Source organism: Lactuca serriola, chromosome 3 (assembly GCF_051521515.1).
Source record: "Lactuca serriola cultivar US96UC23 chromosome 3, Lser_US96UC23_V15, whole genome shotgun sequence".
NCBI lineage: Eukaryota > Viridiplantae > Streptophyta > Magnoliopsida > Asterales > Asteraceae > Lactuca > Lactuca serriola.
Genome location: NC_136410.1, coordinates 231,131,661 through 231,150,323, shown reverse-complemented (window position 1 = coordinate 231,150,323; position 18,663 = coordinate 231,131,661). Strand labels below are relative to the sequence as shown.

At 37.7% G+C, this 18,663-nt stretch overlaps 1 protein-coding gene across 1 annotated transcript; it reads right to left on the bottom strand.

Moving 5' to 3' along the window:
* Positions 1-323: 323 nt before the first annotated feature.
* PYD2 (pyrimidine 2) lies at positions 324-5,145 on the bottom strand. Its single transcript, XM_079031891.1, has 13 exons — positions 4,944-5,145; positions 4,399-4,557; positions 4,047-4,098; positions 3,509-3,775; positions 2,656-2,867; positions 2,446-2,566; positions 1,893-1,980; positions 1,724-1,802; positions 1,414-1,501; positions 1,209-1,249; positions 1,054-1,106; positions 808-964; positions 324-699 (listed from the first exon to the last, which is right to left on the bottom strand). The coding sequence occupies exons 1-13, from the start codon at positions 5,010-5,012 to the stop codon at positions 508-510; spliced, it is 1,578 nt and encodes a 525-aa protein (XP_078888017.1). The 5' UTR covers positions 5,013-5,145; the 3' UTR covers positions 324-507.
* Between the last annotated feature and the right edge of the window lie 13,518 nt (positions 5,146-18,663).

The following is an 18,663-nucleotide window of genomic DNA, read 5'->3' as shown; positions in this document are numbered from 1 at the left end:
AATAAAAATTATTTATATATTAAATAAAGATTTAGAGAAAGCATTAACAATCATAGTTGAGAATAGAATCTTTCAAAGGTAAAATCACAATGTTCTCATGGAAACTTGAAATTTTAAAGTTTGTAAACATTTAAAAATGCAAACTACATAACATAATGCATATGCAAGCATTACATGGTTTCAGAAATTAATTAAAAAAAATTGCATTTTAACTTAATAGATATAAAGTCGGTCACAAGAATGCCACAAACATAATATTTTTCATCACTAATTGGCTTAACAACCGGTCCCACAGCCAACAGAGAGAGAGGTAAATCACACTCTTCACACAACAAGACCTTATTTATATATATATTTTATTCACCTACTTACAAGCATCCATAAAGCTATTTACAGAATCCATATTTACAAAGTGTAGTGTAGTTTTTAAAGATTTCAAATTTATATTTTAAATAAACAGTAGTATATTCGACCTAAATAATCAAAGAGCATATATAGTTTTGTAATTTATAAAGATTGTTTGATGCGATTTACTGGAGCTTTAAGTGAAGCCAAGTAATTTTGATCTGCTTTATCGATGCCATGATAAAGATAATTGAAAGGAGGCATTGATACATAGTTGCCAGATCCAGGAACAACATTCAGTTCTTCATTTTCCCACACAATTCTTCCTCCAGAAATTGTTACCTCCACCTTCCCCTGTCCAAAAATTTACTTATTCAGTGAAATAGAGATAAAAAACAGAACTTTATTGCATAAATTGAAGGAAAAATAAATAAATAAAGCATTGATGAATTAGTGAATTACCTTTCCGGATCTTCCTTCATAGACATTTGTGTCAGATCTAGAATGATGAGAATGGGCGCTGATGTGAAAGGTTGAATTTGGATTGAAAATGATTATATCTGCATCTGATCCAACACGAATAGCCCCTTTTCTAGGATAAATATTAAATAATTTCGCACTAAAAAAAAAAAAAAAAAAAAAAAAAAGTCAAATTTTATGTCCAAACACAATAAAAAACAGATCTTCTACACTAAAAAACAATTTTACCATTCTGTACTTGTTACACGGACATAATCAGTTGCAGATATTTGGCCAGATTCCTTCAAGTGCAAAATACAAATATGTTGATTAGAAATTTAATATTATTAAACTTTCAAAGATTTTACACTTTTTATAGATTAAAAAAAATGATATCTTCATACCACCATTGTGTCCCAAACAAGATGCATCCTTTCCTCAATACCTGTGAAAATGCAAATGTACACAAGTACAATTAGGCAACAAGACTTAAATGCCCTTCACTTCTCATAAGTGAAATAAGCCTAAGAAAATTTGTCCAGGCGTGAATAAATTTCATCTTTAAGTTATATGAGAAATTGTATAACCAGGGGTAGAATCGGTATTTACCATTGACACCATTTGGTATTTTGCGGAAATCGTCAATCCCAAGAGACTTTTGTTTGGAATTGAAAGTGCAGTGATCTGTTCCTACAAGCTGCAAAAGTAGAGAGCATATGTGTAACAAATAATATATACTTCAGTTGCTAAATTGATTTAAAAAAAAAAAAAAAAAAAAAACATCATTTTTTTTAAAAGTAGCAGCAAAAGGTAAGAAATTGGAACTTTGTGTTAACAAAATACCATTTATTTTAATGGTATTTTGTGAAAAAAAAAAACAAATAGATTGTAATATCCATTTATCGTATTAAAATAAAACCTTTAGAATTCCAGTTGATAATGCTGCTTGAAGTGCTTTCCCATGTCCTGCTGCTCTTATTGGAGGACTCATGACAAACCTGAAAAAAAAAATTCAATTAATTAAAAAAAACCAAATGAATAAAAAAAATGATAATTTTGAAATTGTAAAAAAAGAAAAAGTCACTTACTTTGCTGCTGTTATAAAATCAGGATTCCATAGAACAGAATCATCAAGCACTAGCCCAGAAACCACAGGCTCTCCAATAACATTTTGCCCTATACTTCAAAACAAATTTTAAAATTATAATATAAACATAATCCTCATTATTTCTGTTATTAATAATATTATTATCAAAATTATTCTTATGATGATTATAACTTTTACTAATTATTATTATTATCATTATCATTGTTAGCATTATCTTGGTTAATCTTTACATTACAGCATTATACTTTACTTTCAATGTTTTTCTTATTAAAACATTGTACCTTTGAAAACTATGCAATTATAATTTATAACATTGTATTTTTAATAAGTTTTGTTATTATAGCACAGAAAATTGCTTTGTTATAATAAATAACTCAATGAAACTAAATTGTTATTTCTTCTATTTAACCCTATGTCTGAATGACAAACATTAGTTTAGGGACTTTTGATTCATGTAATTTATCATGATATCTTTTCTCGAGTTCATAGCAAGGTTAATTAAACATGTAAAATTTATATAGAAACTTACAAACCTGATTTTTGAGCTCTTGCTATTTCTTCCATGGCATCAGAGCTCATAACATGAACAACATACAATGGTGCATTCACAAAAGCAGCCAATCGAATTGCTCGAGCTGTAGCTTCTGCTTCAAGCTGAAATCATTTGTTTCAAACAATATCTCAATCAAGTAATAAAAAATTAAATGACACAAACTGATTAAAAGATGAAATGACATAATTACCACTGGAGGCCTTGATAAAGCATGCCCTTCAGGACCAGTTATACCGAGTTGAATCATTCTTTTTTGTCCTTCAAAAACAGCATCTCCATTTTCAGCATGAACCATAGCTAATGCTCCAAGAGACTTACACTTTTTAAGACCCTCTAACAAAAGCTCATCACTGATCATAAGGGAACCCTTATAAGCCATGAAAAACTTAAAAGAGTTTATACCTGTAAGTCATAAAATAAATAGCTTAGGTAATGTTTCTTCTTTTTTTCCATTAAGTGTTGAATAGCTAGATGATGTTTGTCTGGAATAAGTGTTGTATACACAAATACTATTTCTTTTTTATACCAAATGACCTGTTTCAATCTAAGTAAATGACCATTTTACCCTTCTACTTGGATGTGTAGAAACCTGTAATTCGAGAAACAGGCAACCTCCCAAAGAGTTCAAAACTAAATACTTTTTATTCATCATCCTTAAATAAAAACATACCAAAACCCTATATATAAGTGTTAATAGATAATCCTATCTTAAATTATAAGAACTGTAATAAACTGGAAATTATAATTAATGGCGAATGTGAAATTCTCTTATGAAATTATCTATGTTTATGTGTGTGTGTGTGTGTGTTTCTTTTTGACTTAATGAACTTAATATGGTAAGCTACATAAGAGTGTTTCTTTTTCTACTTAATGCAGAAAGAACAACTCAATAGAGAAAGTCAGTGTAATGAGTCTTTCTCTTTCCTAATTTAGTTTTGACATTTCACAAATTTGCCAGTGATTTCTTAAACATCAATTATCCATGAAACAATTAATGGGTAGAAGAAAAAAAATGGATTTAGTAATTTTAGAAATGAACAGACCTTTCTCAACCATAGTTTCCATTTCTTTAGGAACAATATCATCCCATTTTGTTATGGCCATGTGAAAACCATAATCCATGCAAGATAACTTTGCTTTTTCAACATAGGCTTCATAGCCTTTGGATAAGCTTCCATTAACAGGGATAACAAAGTCAATATGCATTGTGGTCCCACCAGCTAAAGCAGCTGCTTGACCACTGAAAAAATTGTCAATTGTCTCTGTGCCCATGAACTCCATGGCCAAGTGTGTGTGAGGATCAATTCCTCCTGCAGTAACCATGAATTTTTTGAAGGGTTAAATACAAGAAATAGCAATGTAGTTTCATATGAATTTTTTCAAATAATTCCTAAACGAAAATTTATCTGGACAGCAATTAATGAGAAAAAAGAAAGAAATAAAGTATTACACTATTTGAGGAAAGGTTAGAAACATGAACTTTAAGCTTTAGACCTATCACATGCTTTAAAATGTTCAAAGAATGGCATGATAATCATAACCAAAAAAAAAAAAACTCATTTTTTGAAATTCAAACTTTACCTGGCATAACAAGCCTTCCTGTAGCATCAAGAACTCTGACACCATCAGGAACCTGTAGATATAGAACTCATCTTGAAATTTATTAAAAAAAATAAAACTAAAAGCAACAAAATACTGTAAACAAAACCAATATAAACTAACATGATTGGCTCATAATTTCAAAATGGGTTGATTTGTGTTGGTCTTAATGTCAAAGAGCATGAAAATTCTCTTATTCAACAGTTCTGAAGATATTGATAGGAACAACCAATTTACCTAGTGTTCATTGAATAGTTGTAAATTCAGTAATGTTGTTATGATATTTACATTTAATAGCCCAGGAAACATAGTTTGAGAATCCAGAAAGAAGTACCTTAATATTAGGTCTAACAGCAACAATAATTCCATCCTCCACATAAACATCAGCAACCTCCTGATGATCAGCATTTACAACTGTGCCACCCTTTATCAGTATCTTTGATGATGCTAACATGTTCTCTGAATCGCAATATCCATTTACAGACTCACAAAACTGTAATTTAAGATACAGGAATGGAATTAGTCAAAGTAAGAATCCTTTTTTAGAGAATTATATATTCTACCAATAATTTTCCTAAATTCTCTCCCTTTCCATCTCGGCATCCCTTTCTTTGTCGAAATGCTTACTCCTCCTCTTCATGACCCAAATCAACCATTGATACTACTATTTAATTTGATCAAACACCAACCAAATTGAAGTAATTGATATGGTTATGAGTGTAGGAGTGCTAAAATGGAGTTCATAAATGATCTGTTGGAACTAGTAAATAGAACGTAGTAGCAGTATAAGAAAAACTTCAAAGCATAAATAGAAATGAAACCAAAATAGATATTGAAAAAACGAATCGTTGACTGCAGAAACAATCAAATAAACGGCACCTGGCTCAGTGCAGGCAAAGACCAGAGTGAAATTGAAAGGAGAAGGATCAGCGATCGCAAATGCGCCATTTTCGAACCGAGGGGTTGAATCTGCGAACAGGTTTTTCAAAATTAAACGAAGATTCTATAAATCTAACAGCTGTATGGTGAATGCATACGAGATAGAGAGAAGGTCTACTACTCTATGTGTTTGAACAAATAAGTGAATTACAAATATGGTCACTGCACTATATGTCATTGAGCAATCGCCGCCCTTGAAATTTTTTCTAACAACACTATATAAATGGTCCCTCCATCTTTTTACCAAAAGTCTTAGGTTGTTTGGGATTGCTTTTTTAACTAGAAAAGTAGTGCTTGTAGATAAAAGTGTTTATTTGCTTATAATGGTGGTAAAAGGAGTTTTTTAAAAAGTGTTTGGATAAGCTTTTATAGTGAAAAAGTCAATAAGTCAATAAGTTAAAAAGTGTTTGGCGTAAAAAATGTTTTTTGAAGTTATATCGGTTGAAAACCCATAAGCAGTTTCAAAAAGCCACGTTTTACATGCTTATTAAAAAATGCTTATTGAAGCTTATGAAAAAGCTATTCTCAAAAGTGTTTTTGAGTTTGTCAAACATTTTTTTTTTGACTTATTAGCTTTTCAAGAAGCCAATAAACAAATAAACATTTTTCAATAACAATCTCAAACACCCCCTTAATTTTTCTTTACGAAGGGTGCCCATATAAAATAAAATTCCTACCATTTTTAATTTAGTTTATCTTTTTTATTTTTCCTTTTATTCAATGTTAATTAAAACAAGAAATTAATAAAGAGTTATTGTCATTTTTTACTCAATAAACTTTATATGGCCATATATATTATTTAACGAAATATAATAAACATAACAAATCAAGTGGCTGTAAGTAGGAAAATTGAGTATTCTAACTCATATAAATGGGTATTTTAATAATAATAACCAAATTATTATTATTATTATTATTATTATTATTATTATTATTATTATTGTAAAATGACAACTTTCTTCGGAATATAGCATTTTGGAGTCGGGGTATTCATTCTGGAGATTTGGTCCGAGACAAGAACGTCCGTACATTCTGGACTTGCATTTCGAGGTATCCCTGTCCGAAACAAGAATATATGTATGATTGTCAGGTTAGTACTTTGAAGTGACAATACGGAGTCATGGGCACATGTTTCAGAAACACGTTTCAGACAGTTATTCTGGATCATAACACATTAAGTTTTGTCCCTGTATATAACTGTTATCACATGTAGGTAAACACTTACTTATGATCGTCCGTACTTATCTCCTATAGCTCCTTCAAGTTGAGTTTCTCAAAGAGTGAGTACAAAGAAAACTTTACTAACCTACATGTTTACCTACACAACCTTAAGCGAACCAACCCTCATAGTTACACGAACATCAAAACCGATGTGATGAATCATTTCCAAGCCTTTTTCGTGGCTACTGGATATGTGGTAAATTTTTTGTTCCATAATTCTATTGTTTCTTTAAAATTGATAATGTTTGTATTCCTAAAGCATATTGGTTTGTTTTTCCAAAAAAAAATGCAGTTACATGCATTCATAGGTTGCTTGCTACCTGTCATCTTTATAGGTATTATGCGTCTAAGGGGCGACTATCTAAACATAATGTCCGTAGTGGTTGTTATGGACGGGAACAACCAGACCCTACATATAGCATTTGGTTTGCGCGTGACAAATAATGTCGACTCTTATACCTAATTCCTGATGAGGTTGAAGGAAGCTCTCAGAGAGGGTAGAGAAGTATCGTTCATAACCAATATGGACAATGTCATTAGTTCTTGCATAGATCAAGTATTCCCTTATTATTATCATGGGTATACTTGTAAAAGTGTGTTCATGTGTAACATCCCAAAATCATAATAAAATTTTTCATTTTTAAATTAAAGAGAAAGCATTGTTTTTAATCAAACCCAAGTATGAAAAACCCAAAATCAAGTACAATTGTTCCAAAATCAATGTATCATAACATCTCCAAAACATATCACCAAAGGATGTGTACGATCATGCCTTTGCTTTCCCCTGATCATCAGAAGTACCTAAAACATAAAATTTGAACTATAAGCCAAGGATTAATGAGTTCCCCCAAAGTACCACACAACCAAATAGATAACAACATGAATAAATGAGCCTTCAGCCTGACTGGACCACCTCGTAGGGCCTACAACCTATCTAGACCGCTCTCCAGGTCTTCGGCCTGACTGGATGCCTCGTAGGTCCTCAGTCTATCTGGATCGCCCCGGGTATCTTGGTCTCCAGCTAATGTTGTGAAATGTCCTAGTTTTAATCCTACTAACTTAGACACAAAATAAACATACGAAAGGTAGTGTACCTATCGATTAGTAATATAGTTCAAGCAAGTAGGGTATCGAACACAGGGGACGGTAAAAATTAAAATAAATGTTAATATTATCTAAATAAAACAAGTAAAAAAAGGTTTTTTATCTAGTTTTGCAAGACTAGAAACTTAAGCAATTATCAAACACTTAAACAAGAAACAATTAACAACTAATGAGATAGAAGGTAACTAGATTCAATATTAAAAGAGACTTCTGTTTAGGTTCGAATCATTTATTCCTATGGTTGATTTTATGGCAAATGCAATGGATTAATTGGCATTGGCTACTGATTAGTGTGATTAGGTTCACGTTCGCTATTACTAATCCTTAGAAAACAAATTAATTCAAGTAGTGATCAAGTGATTAAACTAATAAATTTCCTAGTTTATTGATTCGGGTTAAGTAAGACTTGTAGTTAGCTAATCAAATTACTAATTCAATTAACTTCTTGTTGATGGTTCTTCACACAAGCTCACACATTAACTTACCTATTTTCTAGTTAACCCTAGTTTCACGTTCGCTATTCCTAGGCATATAACAATGTTTTCACACAAATCATATGAGATTAGCAATTAAGAGATGTTCATGCAACTTAATATGATGGTTAATTAACAGAAAATAGTTGTAATTAACACATAATGTTCTTTAACAAGCTTAACAAAACAAAATTCACCAAATTAAGTTAATCCAACCATAAAATCAAGCCATATTCATAAAGTCATCTACCTTAAACAGAAGATATGATTTTTAGCTCATGTCTACAGCAAATAACAACATAAATTCAAATTCTAATGATTCAAACATGGTTAAAAACAAAGATTAAGAAAAGAATAATAATTATTTGCCTTTGATCTCTTCTAAATTGCTTCTTAGGTTGAATTCTCGAAAACTAGAGCTCCAAGAACCCTTCTGGCCTCCAAAAATCATCCAAGGCTTCCCCCATTAGTTAGAGTTCGAATGTGTGTGTGTATATATATATATATATATATATATATATATATATTCTGAAAACAGGGGCAACTCGGCGAGTCCAGTGACCCACTCGATGAGTCCATCACTTAAAATTCGTGGGCGGCAAGTCAGCGTAAAGAATCACGAAACTTCTGACCAACTCGTCGAGTCCATTTGGAATCTGTCACACCCCCGAACCAAACGACGGAAACGTCCGGGGGCTTGGTGTGACTTTCAACATTATAGTATCATCACATAGTATATAATTGAAACATAACATCATCATCATCACATATGTAATATAACAACATACATTGTTTACATCGAGTATCATGTTTTGATTATTACATGCCAAAATAGTTGAAGTACGATGAAACAAAATATAACAAAATATTCATTAGTTCGTTCGGCCCAACCTGCTCAACGATTTCCTGAGAATACAAGTTAATTTAAAAAGGTCAACATAAAAATGTTGGTGAGTTCATAAGCATGTTTGAGAAAATGATTTGTATAACTTTGTAACCACCAGAAAATACAAATCCTATATTTTCTGAAAAACAATTTAGTATGTTTGTGTTCGATCTTGTATTAATGCATGTGTATTACTGTTTACTAGAATGCAAAAAGAGAATAAAGAAAATGCCCCAAAACAACCCGATGTTGTCTGTGAAAGAGAATGCCGGTACATCAACCCCCCCCCCCCCCCCAGGTTGAGTACCGGCGCGAGTATGTTACCGAGTAATCCAATGAGAAAAGAGAATGGTCTCCCGTACATTTCATAATGTTAATTCCTCTAAGTGAGTCGTTATGACTATACTAGATAATGACAATTTCGCTTGTCTTGGCGTTTATGGACGCCGACGGAATAAGGTAAGGTTTTCGTCACCCTAGACTGGTTTAGTCTAACTGTAACGAACAACTCAGGTGTGGGGTGTCATCCACGTATAGATCTATACAAAAATCCCCGCTCTCCCTCCAAGAGACTCTGGTTATAAGTACACGCTACGATCATACACTCAATAGGTGTCAACGGACACGTATCACTAGATCATCGAATTTACATGAAGAGAAACATATAAAGCACATTCCAGGCCCAATGAGCATGTAAGTGAACGACTAAGGCCCACTAAACATGTAAATCATTTTTAGACTCAAAAGGAATGAGATTATATAACCTGGGCCCAAAATAAATGTAAAAGGACAACTAAGGTCCATTTCACATGTATTGTATTTTACAGGCCTAAATAGCACGCAATGAGTATCCACGGTCCGTCGAGCATGTAAATGGGTCAACAAGTCCCAATAAACATGTAAAGAGTATTCAGGACCTATCAAACATATAAATGGGTCACCAAGGCCCAATAACATGAGAATGACACAATTAGCTCGTTTGTCATATTATTGCTTGTTTTAGTTCAATTATCTTCCAAAATGACATAAAAGGCCAACTTTTTGTAAAAATAACATTTTTAACTCACTTTTGTCAAAAATATCATTTTTGGCTTGATCTTTATAAAAATGTGCGTTTTCGGCCCATTATAGATAATTCCATCTTTTTGGCCCAAATTTTAATAAATTCACATTTTTAATCCCTCTTATAAAAAATTTACATTTTTTGCACAACTTTGTTGAAAATGACATTTAAGCTCATAAAAGTCCAAAAAGTACACTTTTTGGCCCAAAGCTGTAAGACGCCCAAATAAGGTCCATTTGTGAAAATATTTACATTTTTAGTCCTTGTATGGTCTCAAATATTACAACTAGTCATGTTAAGCAAAAATAATGCTTTTTAACCCCTAATAACCATGAGTTACATAAATAAGACCCATTTTTGTGAAAATTGGCATATTTGGCCCATTAATACCGTGAAGGCCCATATAGAAACCCATTTGTGAAAATTTTGCACTTTTGGGCCCTCTAAGACCATGAATATCATAAAGATCCATTTTGCTGTAAAAATGACTCTTTTGGTCCTCTCAAAACTGTGAGTTACATAAGAACCTCACTTTTTGTTTATTTTGTCAAAAATGGCCCTTTATACGATTTTGGTTAGTTTTCACACATCTTTGGCATGTTTAAACCTTTGCACTACATAGTATGTCACATATGATGGTTTACTTTACAAACATCACCAAATATAGTAGATATTTTGAGTTTGGTAAAGATCTAACATGTTTTCATAACATAAACACAACATATAACATGAAAACACACATATGCACGCATAAACACATAGATCTACACAAAACAACTTGTATTCTCCCCCAAAACATCGTAAAAACCGAAAATAGGGGGTATGTGTAATACCCCGTTTATTTATTTAATAAATAAGTAAAGTAATAAATACACAATAGCCCTAAAAGCGGAATATTGTGGCAAGAAGTTAGTTATGGGGGTTAAAAGTCATAATTGAAAGTTTAAGGGGCTAAAATACCATTATCGGGATTTAATTTGAATAGATTTTGGGAAAAAAGGGCGAAATGGTAAATTCCAAATTCAATTTGTAAAGTTTTCTAAGGGCAGGGACTAGTCGGTAAGTTTTGGGACTTATTATGGAAATATTTATGGAAAGAGGGGTTGATTAGTAAAGTATGGGACTTAACTTGTAAGGGATTTCCACGATTGGGGTTGAAATGGTAAAATAAGGACCGAGTTTGAAAAGAGATTGGGAAAGAGGGACTGTTTATGTCGTTATGGAATAATGTTTAGTAGCCTCGGGTATAAAACCTTGCTTCAGCGGTTAGCAAACCCTAAACCCCCTCTTATGTGCAGCCGTCACCCCACTTCCCTCCAACCGTCACCCCTCCTTCACTTACCTCCGACGTCGCCTCCGTAACACTCTAGTGAGCTAAGAGCGGCTGCCATCACGACTCCGACGAAGGGATCGAAGCTCGACATCGGGGCTGATGTCGTTTCTCAACCGTCGCCGCATATAACGAAGCCGGAGGCCACTATTTATGTCGTTTGGTTCTTCCTCCACTGCTCCCGGCGATGGATCTCCTCTCCTCTCCGCTCCATTTTGTGTTGCTGCTACGCCGCCACTGCCGCTCCAGCCGTTGTTCCGATGCCTCCATGTCGTCCAAGCGCCGCATACCGCCGTATATGGGCAGCTGTGAGTGGGATTTAATGTCTGTATGCGTGTATTTCGCTAATGAGGTCTGGAAGATCGTTTCATGGTCGAAGATTGGAAGAAAACCCCTCCGCCACCACCATGAGGTGGTGGCTGTTATGGCAAGGTATTGATATCGCCACCGTGCGCCACCGGAAGGGGTGGCTGGATGCTTGAAAAACGAAGCATGGGTGGGTGTGGTTGTAGTTCCTATAGCAACAGGTGTGTTTGGGTGTTTTGCTTAGTTGGAATTTACGAGAAAATCCACCACAGCCACCACCATGAGGTGGTGGCTGCCGCCACTCACCACCGCCGGCAACCAAGATGGTTATGTGTGTGTATGTTTAGCCTAGTTAGTGGGTGTGTCACTTTGGTATTTTCATTGTAATTGTAACAAAAAAATGGAATAATTAAAGGAAATTGAAAACCACCACCTTAGGGTGGTGGCTGCCGCCTCCTGCCGCCGTGTCGGGTGGCGGTGTGCTTATCTTGTGATTGATTCGTTTCGGGTGCTAGAAACCCTAATGGGCCCAAGGAAGCCTAACGGGCTTAGTGAAAACCCTAATGGGTCTAATGGACTCAAATTGACCCAATGCAAACCCTAATGGACTTAATGATATTCTAGTGGGCCTAATAGGCCCAATAAAGCCCTAATTGACCGGCAAGCCCAACAAATTGATAAAAGGGCTAGTTTTTGGATTGGAAAACCCTAATGCCAATGAAACCCCAACTTTAAGAATTAATCGGGTCACACACAAGAATTATTTAATAACTTGGAATATTAAATAATAATCACTGGCGAAAATTAATCTAAGCAATATTGGACTTAATGGGTTAAGTACTTAATGGATTAAGTCCTTAATGGGTTAAGTAGGAAACTTAACCCTAATCATCATTTTATGTGAAACCCTAATTTTACTTGGGTTTATTTTTGGGCCTTTCTCTTGGGCTTTGATGATTTGGTTATTAAATGGACTATCCAAGATCAAGCAAATGGTCTAGAGTAATTTAATGGGCCTAGAGTAAGGCCCATGTGAAGGGCTTGGGCCCAATTTTCCATAGATGGGCCATAGTTTGGACCTTAATGATTATATGATGTTAGGCCTTAGAATGAGACCATGTATAGGCCTAGGCCCAATTTGGAAAATTGGGCCATATGTTGGGCTTTGATTCCTAGTTGGCTTTGGGCCTATGGATTGGGCCTTAGGCATAAATAAGTCAAGCTAGGGGTAATGTAGTAATTACCCAAAGAATGTACGTATCGTTATGTATTGGGACCCAATTATTGATTGGGTGTTATTTTGGTGTTGACAGTTCGGGAATCTGTCAGCCAGTAGTTGGGGTCGAGTCTGCGGGACTTCAGCAAGTGGGGGATTGTGTCATCGGGACTTCAGCAGTGTGAGGTGAGTTACCTTCCAGTAGCGGTGGGTTTAAGGCCACAATGCCGGCCCACTAGTAGGAGACGTATGATAGATGATTGTCTTTGTGATATCATCTAGGTTTGCTACTACCTGATATGTTATATGCTAGCATGATATGTTGTATGTGATAGTAGTCGAGTTCGGTTGTTAGGACCGAAGGGTAGTCAGACACCCCAGATACGTCTGACAGTATGTGATGATATGTTTGCATGCTGGCTTGTTATTTTATATGCGATAGAGGTAGTATGAGGGGACCAGTCCCCGCGTTCGGTTGTTAGGACCGAAGGGTAGTTTAGGCACCCCATATATGTCTGATAGTATGTTTATGTTATGATATATGTGATAGTAGCAGTAGGGGGTGGAATAGTCCCCGAGGGTCGGTTGTTAGGACCGACGGGTAGGTCAGCACCCCAGAATGGCTTGACATGGGTAGGTCAGCACCCCAGAATGGCTTGACATGGGTAGGTCAGCACCCCAGAATGGCTTGTCACGGGTAGGTCAGCACCCCAGAATGGCTTGACACGGGTAGGTCGGGCACCCCAGAATTGCCCGGTAGTATGTATGCTATGTGATTGTATGGTATGTGGTATGATGGGGGAACTCACTAAGCTTTGTGCTTACGGTTTTCAGTTTTGGTTTCAGGTACTTCGTGTTAAAGGAAAGGAGCCGGCTTGATCGCAGCGCATCACACTATGGTTTTTCCGCACATGAGATCTTTGGGATCACACTCTGATATTAATTTATGATAACCCGTTTGATTATTTCTACTTTGGTTTTGACATGACATGATATTACAGATGTTTTATTACACGGTTGGTTTTATAATGACGTATTTAATAAAAGAAATTTTTGGCCTGTATTTTTGGGATGTTACAAGTTGGTATCAGAGCCTTGGTTTGAGGGATTCAGACATACTCTCGGGTGTATCTGAACTCAAACTAAGGGCTTGGTATGAAAGTTTTCAAAAGTAAAACCATTTTATAAAAGGAGTTTGAAAAGAATCTGAAAAGAGAAAAGAACTTTGAGAAGAACAAAGTGTGTGATGCGTGCAATCAGCCGAGCTCAAGTAAGTTTTCCCCAAGATACCCATACATGTTATGATATGGTATGATATGATTACGAGAACTGCATGCTAGATTAGGGCTAAGGATCTAGGAGGATGCCTTATATGCCTATTGTATGTGCTTGTAGACTTGCATGCTAGTATAGATCAGTCAGTGATAGGATAGCCTGTTTAGGTTATGCCTGATTGTATGAGCCTTTAAATTGCATGTACAGATTCCTGATTAGAGGATAGAATGATTTGATTGGAATATGATGGTTAGAGTTTCCGTTGTCTGAATGCTGCTTGCTTTGTGCTTTGTGGGACTTTTAGTAATGTGAGCTAACTATTAATTGAATATGCTAAGTCACATGTGTCACAGACTGGATAATCTCAGAGTGATAGATTTGACCCTATTGCGCAGCTCTTGTTTGAGTCCAACCGTTCTAGGGATGGGTCTATTACTCGAAGGATTATCTGATCTCTGTTGCATGTGGCTATATTCATGAGGTAGCTAGTTGACATTACTGGGAATCTTTCAGCAGTTGAGGACTAGGTGGGTACGAGAACCTAGGGAAGCCTAGGATATATTCCAGTGAGTTAGTAGTGAGGTTCAGTGAGACTTGGGTGTACCAGTTTGAGGAAGTGACTTGGAGGATTCAGGAGGATTGCTGAGGAAAGTATGGATAGGTGTGGAAGGTAGTATTGGGCCCGTACTACTGAAAGCACAGGATCCATACTCGAATCAGTGAGAATCTTGGAGAATCTAAGAAGCTTCAGGGAAGAGTGTGTGACCCAGTTTGGGGACAAAGGATGTTCCAGTTGTTGCAGCTTAGCCATTGGCAACCGAGATAGTGAGCGTGACAGGGTGTCAGACCTTGAAGGATATGATTTCCAAGAGGTTGTAGATGCGAGATCGATTTGGGGCACCCTGGAAAGAGAGGGTTGTGCTAGGTGGGTATAGTAGAGGATCTCGGGAAGAGACCCATGACTTCTGATCATCGGGTGGAGGGCCAGCAGGGCCAGAGTCAGTGCAATGCATGCGACAGAGTACACGAGGGAGTTTGTCACTCCAAGGGTTATGGCTGCTACAGGTGTGGCAGGGTTGATCATGTCAGCTGGAGGTGACTAGGGTTCCTCCAGATGTTGCGAGTATGTCATATTTTACTGCTACCCGATTCATGTTGGGAATACGTATTGCTTTGGAATTAAGAGCGAGTTTGGATAAGTCGGATCTTGAGTCGGTTTTCTGCTAGTGTTTGGTTATCAAGGACCGTATATGCCATTTTGCATGCCGAAAGGTCCTTGATGAACCTACAGAGGGACGTATCTTGCGGAGCGGGTTCCACGCGTACCTTTATCATTTCGGATCTTTGTCGAGATCTGTACAGGAGTATTGTTTGGAAGATCCTTGGTCAGGGTTAGAGTGATAGTTCTCCAGTGAAGTCAACGTTCAGAGGTTCTATCATTGTTCATGTATGGTCGGTAATTGTCTATGGATGAACTTTAGAGTTCAAGGCACTACCGTTGCTAGGATAGAGCTGGTGACATGAAAAGGATAATGTTAGTCGCGGGTGTTAGATGCAAAAGTGGTTGATCATAGCATGTTCAAGAGATTTGTATTTTCGCATGGGTTGTGTTCGGTCAGAGTTCAGTGGAACTGCAAGATTGGAAATGAGAATGAGGATTCATCAGCCAGAGTGAAGATTAAGGTCTTCAGTGGTCAGACTGGGAGATGAATTGAGGTGTCAGAACGGAACAGATTTCAAGAGTACTCTTCAAGATTTCAGAGGATGGGCGATCTTAAGGTTTAATCGGTGATTAAACGCTAGCATTGGTAAGCATATTTTGTCATCAGTGGGATATTAGAAGACGAGACGGATTGGGAATCCTTCGATTCTCGCATGCCGTGAAGACTTAGTCAAATCTAAGTGGGGGAGAGACTTTTTATAAGGTTCTCCAAATGTGAGTTCTGGTTGCACAGGGTGCAATCTCTTGGCCACCTTGTCAACCAGAAGGGTATTCTAGTTGATCCGGCCAAGATAGAGGCCATGATGCAGTGGGAGATTCCGAGGTCTCCATCTGAGATTCGGAGCCCGCTGGGTCTAGCGAGTTATTATCGGAGATTTATATGGGATTTCTACGAGATTGCGGTTCCTTTGACCCGACTGACCAAGAAGTCGGAGACCTTTCGTTGGGGGCCTGAGCAGCAGGCAGCCTTCGAAACTCTCAGACAGCGGTTGTGCGAGGCACCGATTCTCACCCTGCTAGAGGGTGCAGATGATTTCGTGGTTTACGGTGACGCTTTGATCATGAGCGTGGGTGTGGTACTGATACAATGGGATCACATGATAACAGGTTTCGGGAACCAGATTTGAGTTCCGGTTAGGACTCAAGTTCAGTTGTGTGTTAGGTCGAGTGCGTGTTCGACCTAGTATGGAAGGTGTTGTAAGACTACGGGAGTAGTCGTAGCATTCTCTAGCAGTCAGATAGTTTGGAAAGTGTTATAAGACTACGGGGGTAGCCGTAGCATTCACTAGCAGTCAGATAGTTTGGGAAGTGTTGTAAGACTACGGGGGTAGCCGTAGCATTCACTAGGAGTCAGATAGTTTGGGAAGTGTTATAAGACTACGGGGGTAGCCGTAGCATTCACTAGCAGTCAGATAGTTTGGAAAGTGTTGTAAGACTACGGGGGTAACCGTAGCATTCACTAGCAGTCAGATGGTATGGAAAGTGTTGTAAGACTGCGGGGGTAGCCGTAGCATTCACTAGTGGTCAGATAATGATAGAGTGTTGTGAGACTGCGGGTGTAGCCGCAACATTCACTAGGTTAGTAGATAGTGTGAGCACGTTGTTAGGACGCAGAAGGAACACTAGTACCCACCAGTTCGGGTGTAGCAGTAAGGATAAGGAAATCCACGGATTGGATTTCGGAATTACCCAGATGGATTAGATCTGGTTGAGCCAGTGATAGGACTGTAGGAGCGCCACTGCAGTTTTGAGATCAGAGAAGCAACAGACTGCTTCAGGACGTGTGAGATAAGGCTACCATTGGTTAGGTAGCGATCACTTTTATCCTTGGATTTGATGATGACAGGATTCGACGTATGGATTTGATTGGTTAGATCATAAAGTAGTAGAGTCACAGTGGCATGATAACTAGTGGCAACTAGTTCCAAAGAAGGATTTCGTTCAGTAGTCGTGTGAGGCGACTAAGTAGGGGGTCCTTTGGCTCCACAGTCGGATGGGAACCCAGTGTTTCTGAGGATTGGCAAGCGAATTGAGACACAAGAGGTCTCGGTAGCTTTTGGTAAGCAGTTATGTAACAGTGTATACTGCTTCAGGCAGTTCAGTGTTCGGGCAGTTTCAAAGTTTGGTCAGTGATAGTATGTGTGTTTTAGTTGCATATGCGGACGGAATAGTTGGTTGGTTTGGGGAGTGACAAGTCACTCCCAGCGGGATTAGCTGAGCATTGACCAAGAATAAGTGTTATTGAAGGATAATTGGGTCTACGACCCTGTTTTATAGTGGGAACTGCGAGTGATCAGAAGTTGAGTAGTCAGTTGTGAGCTAAACGAATTGGATTCAACGATAATGATTTTGTATGAGTGGTCTATCAGGGAATCAGACTATCTCAAGGCAACAGATTTCAGACGAAGTGGATGTGATCCTGTTGCGAGGAATCCATTCACCTGAGGATATTACGGCTTGCGAAGATTTGGTCACAACTACTCGAGAAGGCTAAGGTGTGCCTAGAATGGTGACCATGTTGCTGTGTGGTTGGCGCATGAGAAATGGTAAGGAATGATTTCGAGGACGAAATCTAATTTAAGTGGGGGAGAGTTGTAATACCCCATTTATTTATTTAATAAATAAGTAAAGTAATAAATACACAATAGCCCTAAAAGCGGAATAGTGTGGCAAGAAGTTAGTTATGGGGGTTAAAAGTCATAATTGAAAGTTTAAGGGGCTAAAATACCATTATCGGGATTTAATTTGAATAGATTTCGGGAAACAAGGGCAAAATGGTAAATTCCAAATTCAATTTGTAAAGTTTTCTAAGGGCAGGGACTAGTCGGTAAGTTTTGGGACTTATTATGGAAAGATTTATGGAAATAGGGGCTGATTAGTAAAGTATGGGGCTTAACTTGTAAGGGATTTCCACGATTGGGGTTGAAATGGTAAAATAAGGACCGAGTTTGAAAAGAGATTGGGAAGGAGGGACTGTTTATGTCGTTATGGCATAATGTTTAGTAGCCTCGGGTATAAAACCTTGCTTCACCGGTTAGCAAACTCTAAACCCCCTCTTATGTGCAGCCGTCACCCCACCTCCCTCCAGCCGTCACCCCTCCTTCACTTACCTCCGACGTCGCCTCCGTAACACTCCAGTGAGCCAAGAGCGGCTGCCATCATGACTCCGACGAAGGGATCGAAGCTCGACATCGGGGCTGATGTCGTTTCTCAACCGTCGCCGCATATAACGAAGCCGGAGGCCACTATTTCTGTCGTTTGGTTCTTCCTCCACTGCTCCCAGCGATGGATCTCCTCTCCTCTCCGCTCCATTATGTGTTGCTGCTACGCCGCCACTGCCGCTCCAGCCGTTGTTCCGATACCTCCATGTCGTCCAAGCGTCGCATACCGCCGTATATGGGCAGCTGTGAGTGGGATTTAATGTCTGTATGCGTGTATTTCGCTAATGAGGTCTGGAGGATCGTTTCATGGTCGAAGATTGGAAGAAAACCCCTCCGCCACCACCATGAGGTGGTGGCTGTTATGGCAAGGTATTGATATCGCCACCGTGCGCCACCGGAAGGG

Bases quoted from the DNA above. Each gene is read 5' to 3' on its own strand.
- PYD2 (XM_079031891.1), bottom strand. From the start codon at position 5,012: ATGGCGCATTTGCGATCGCTGATCCTTCTCCTTTCAATTTCACTCTGG. The intron at 4,099-4,398 runs GTACTTCTTTCT...CTATATCTACAG, and splicing joins CTGTTAGACCTAATATTAAG to GTTCCTGATGGTGTCAGAGT. The intron at 700-807 runs GTAATTCACTAA...ATTTTTGGACAG, and splicing joins ATGAAGGAAGATCCGGAAAG to GGGAAGGTGGAGGTAACAAT.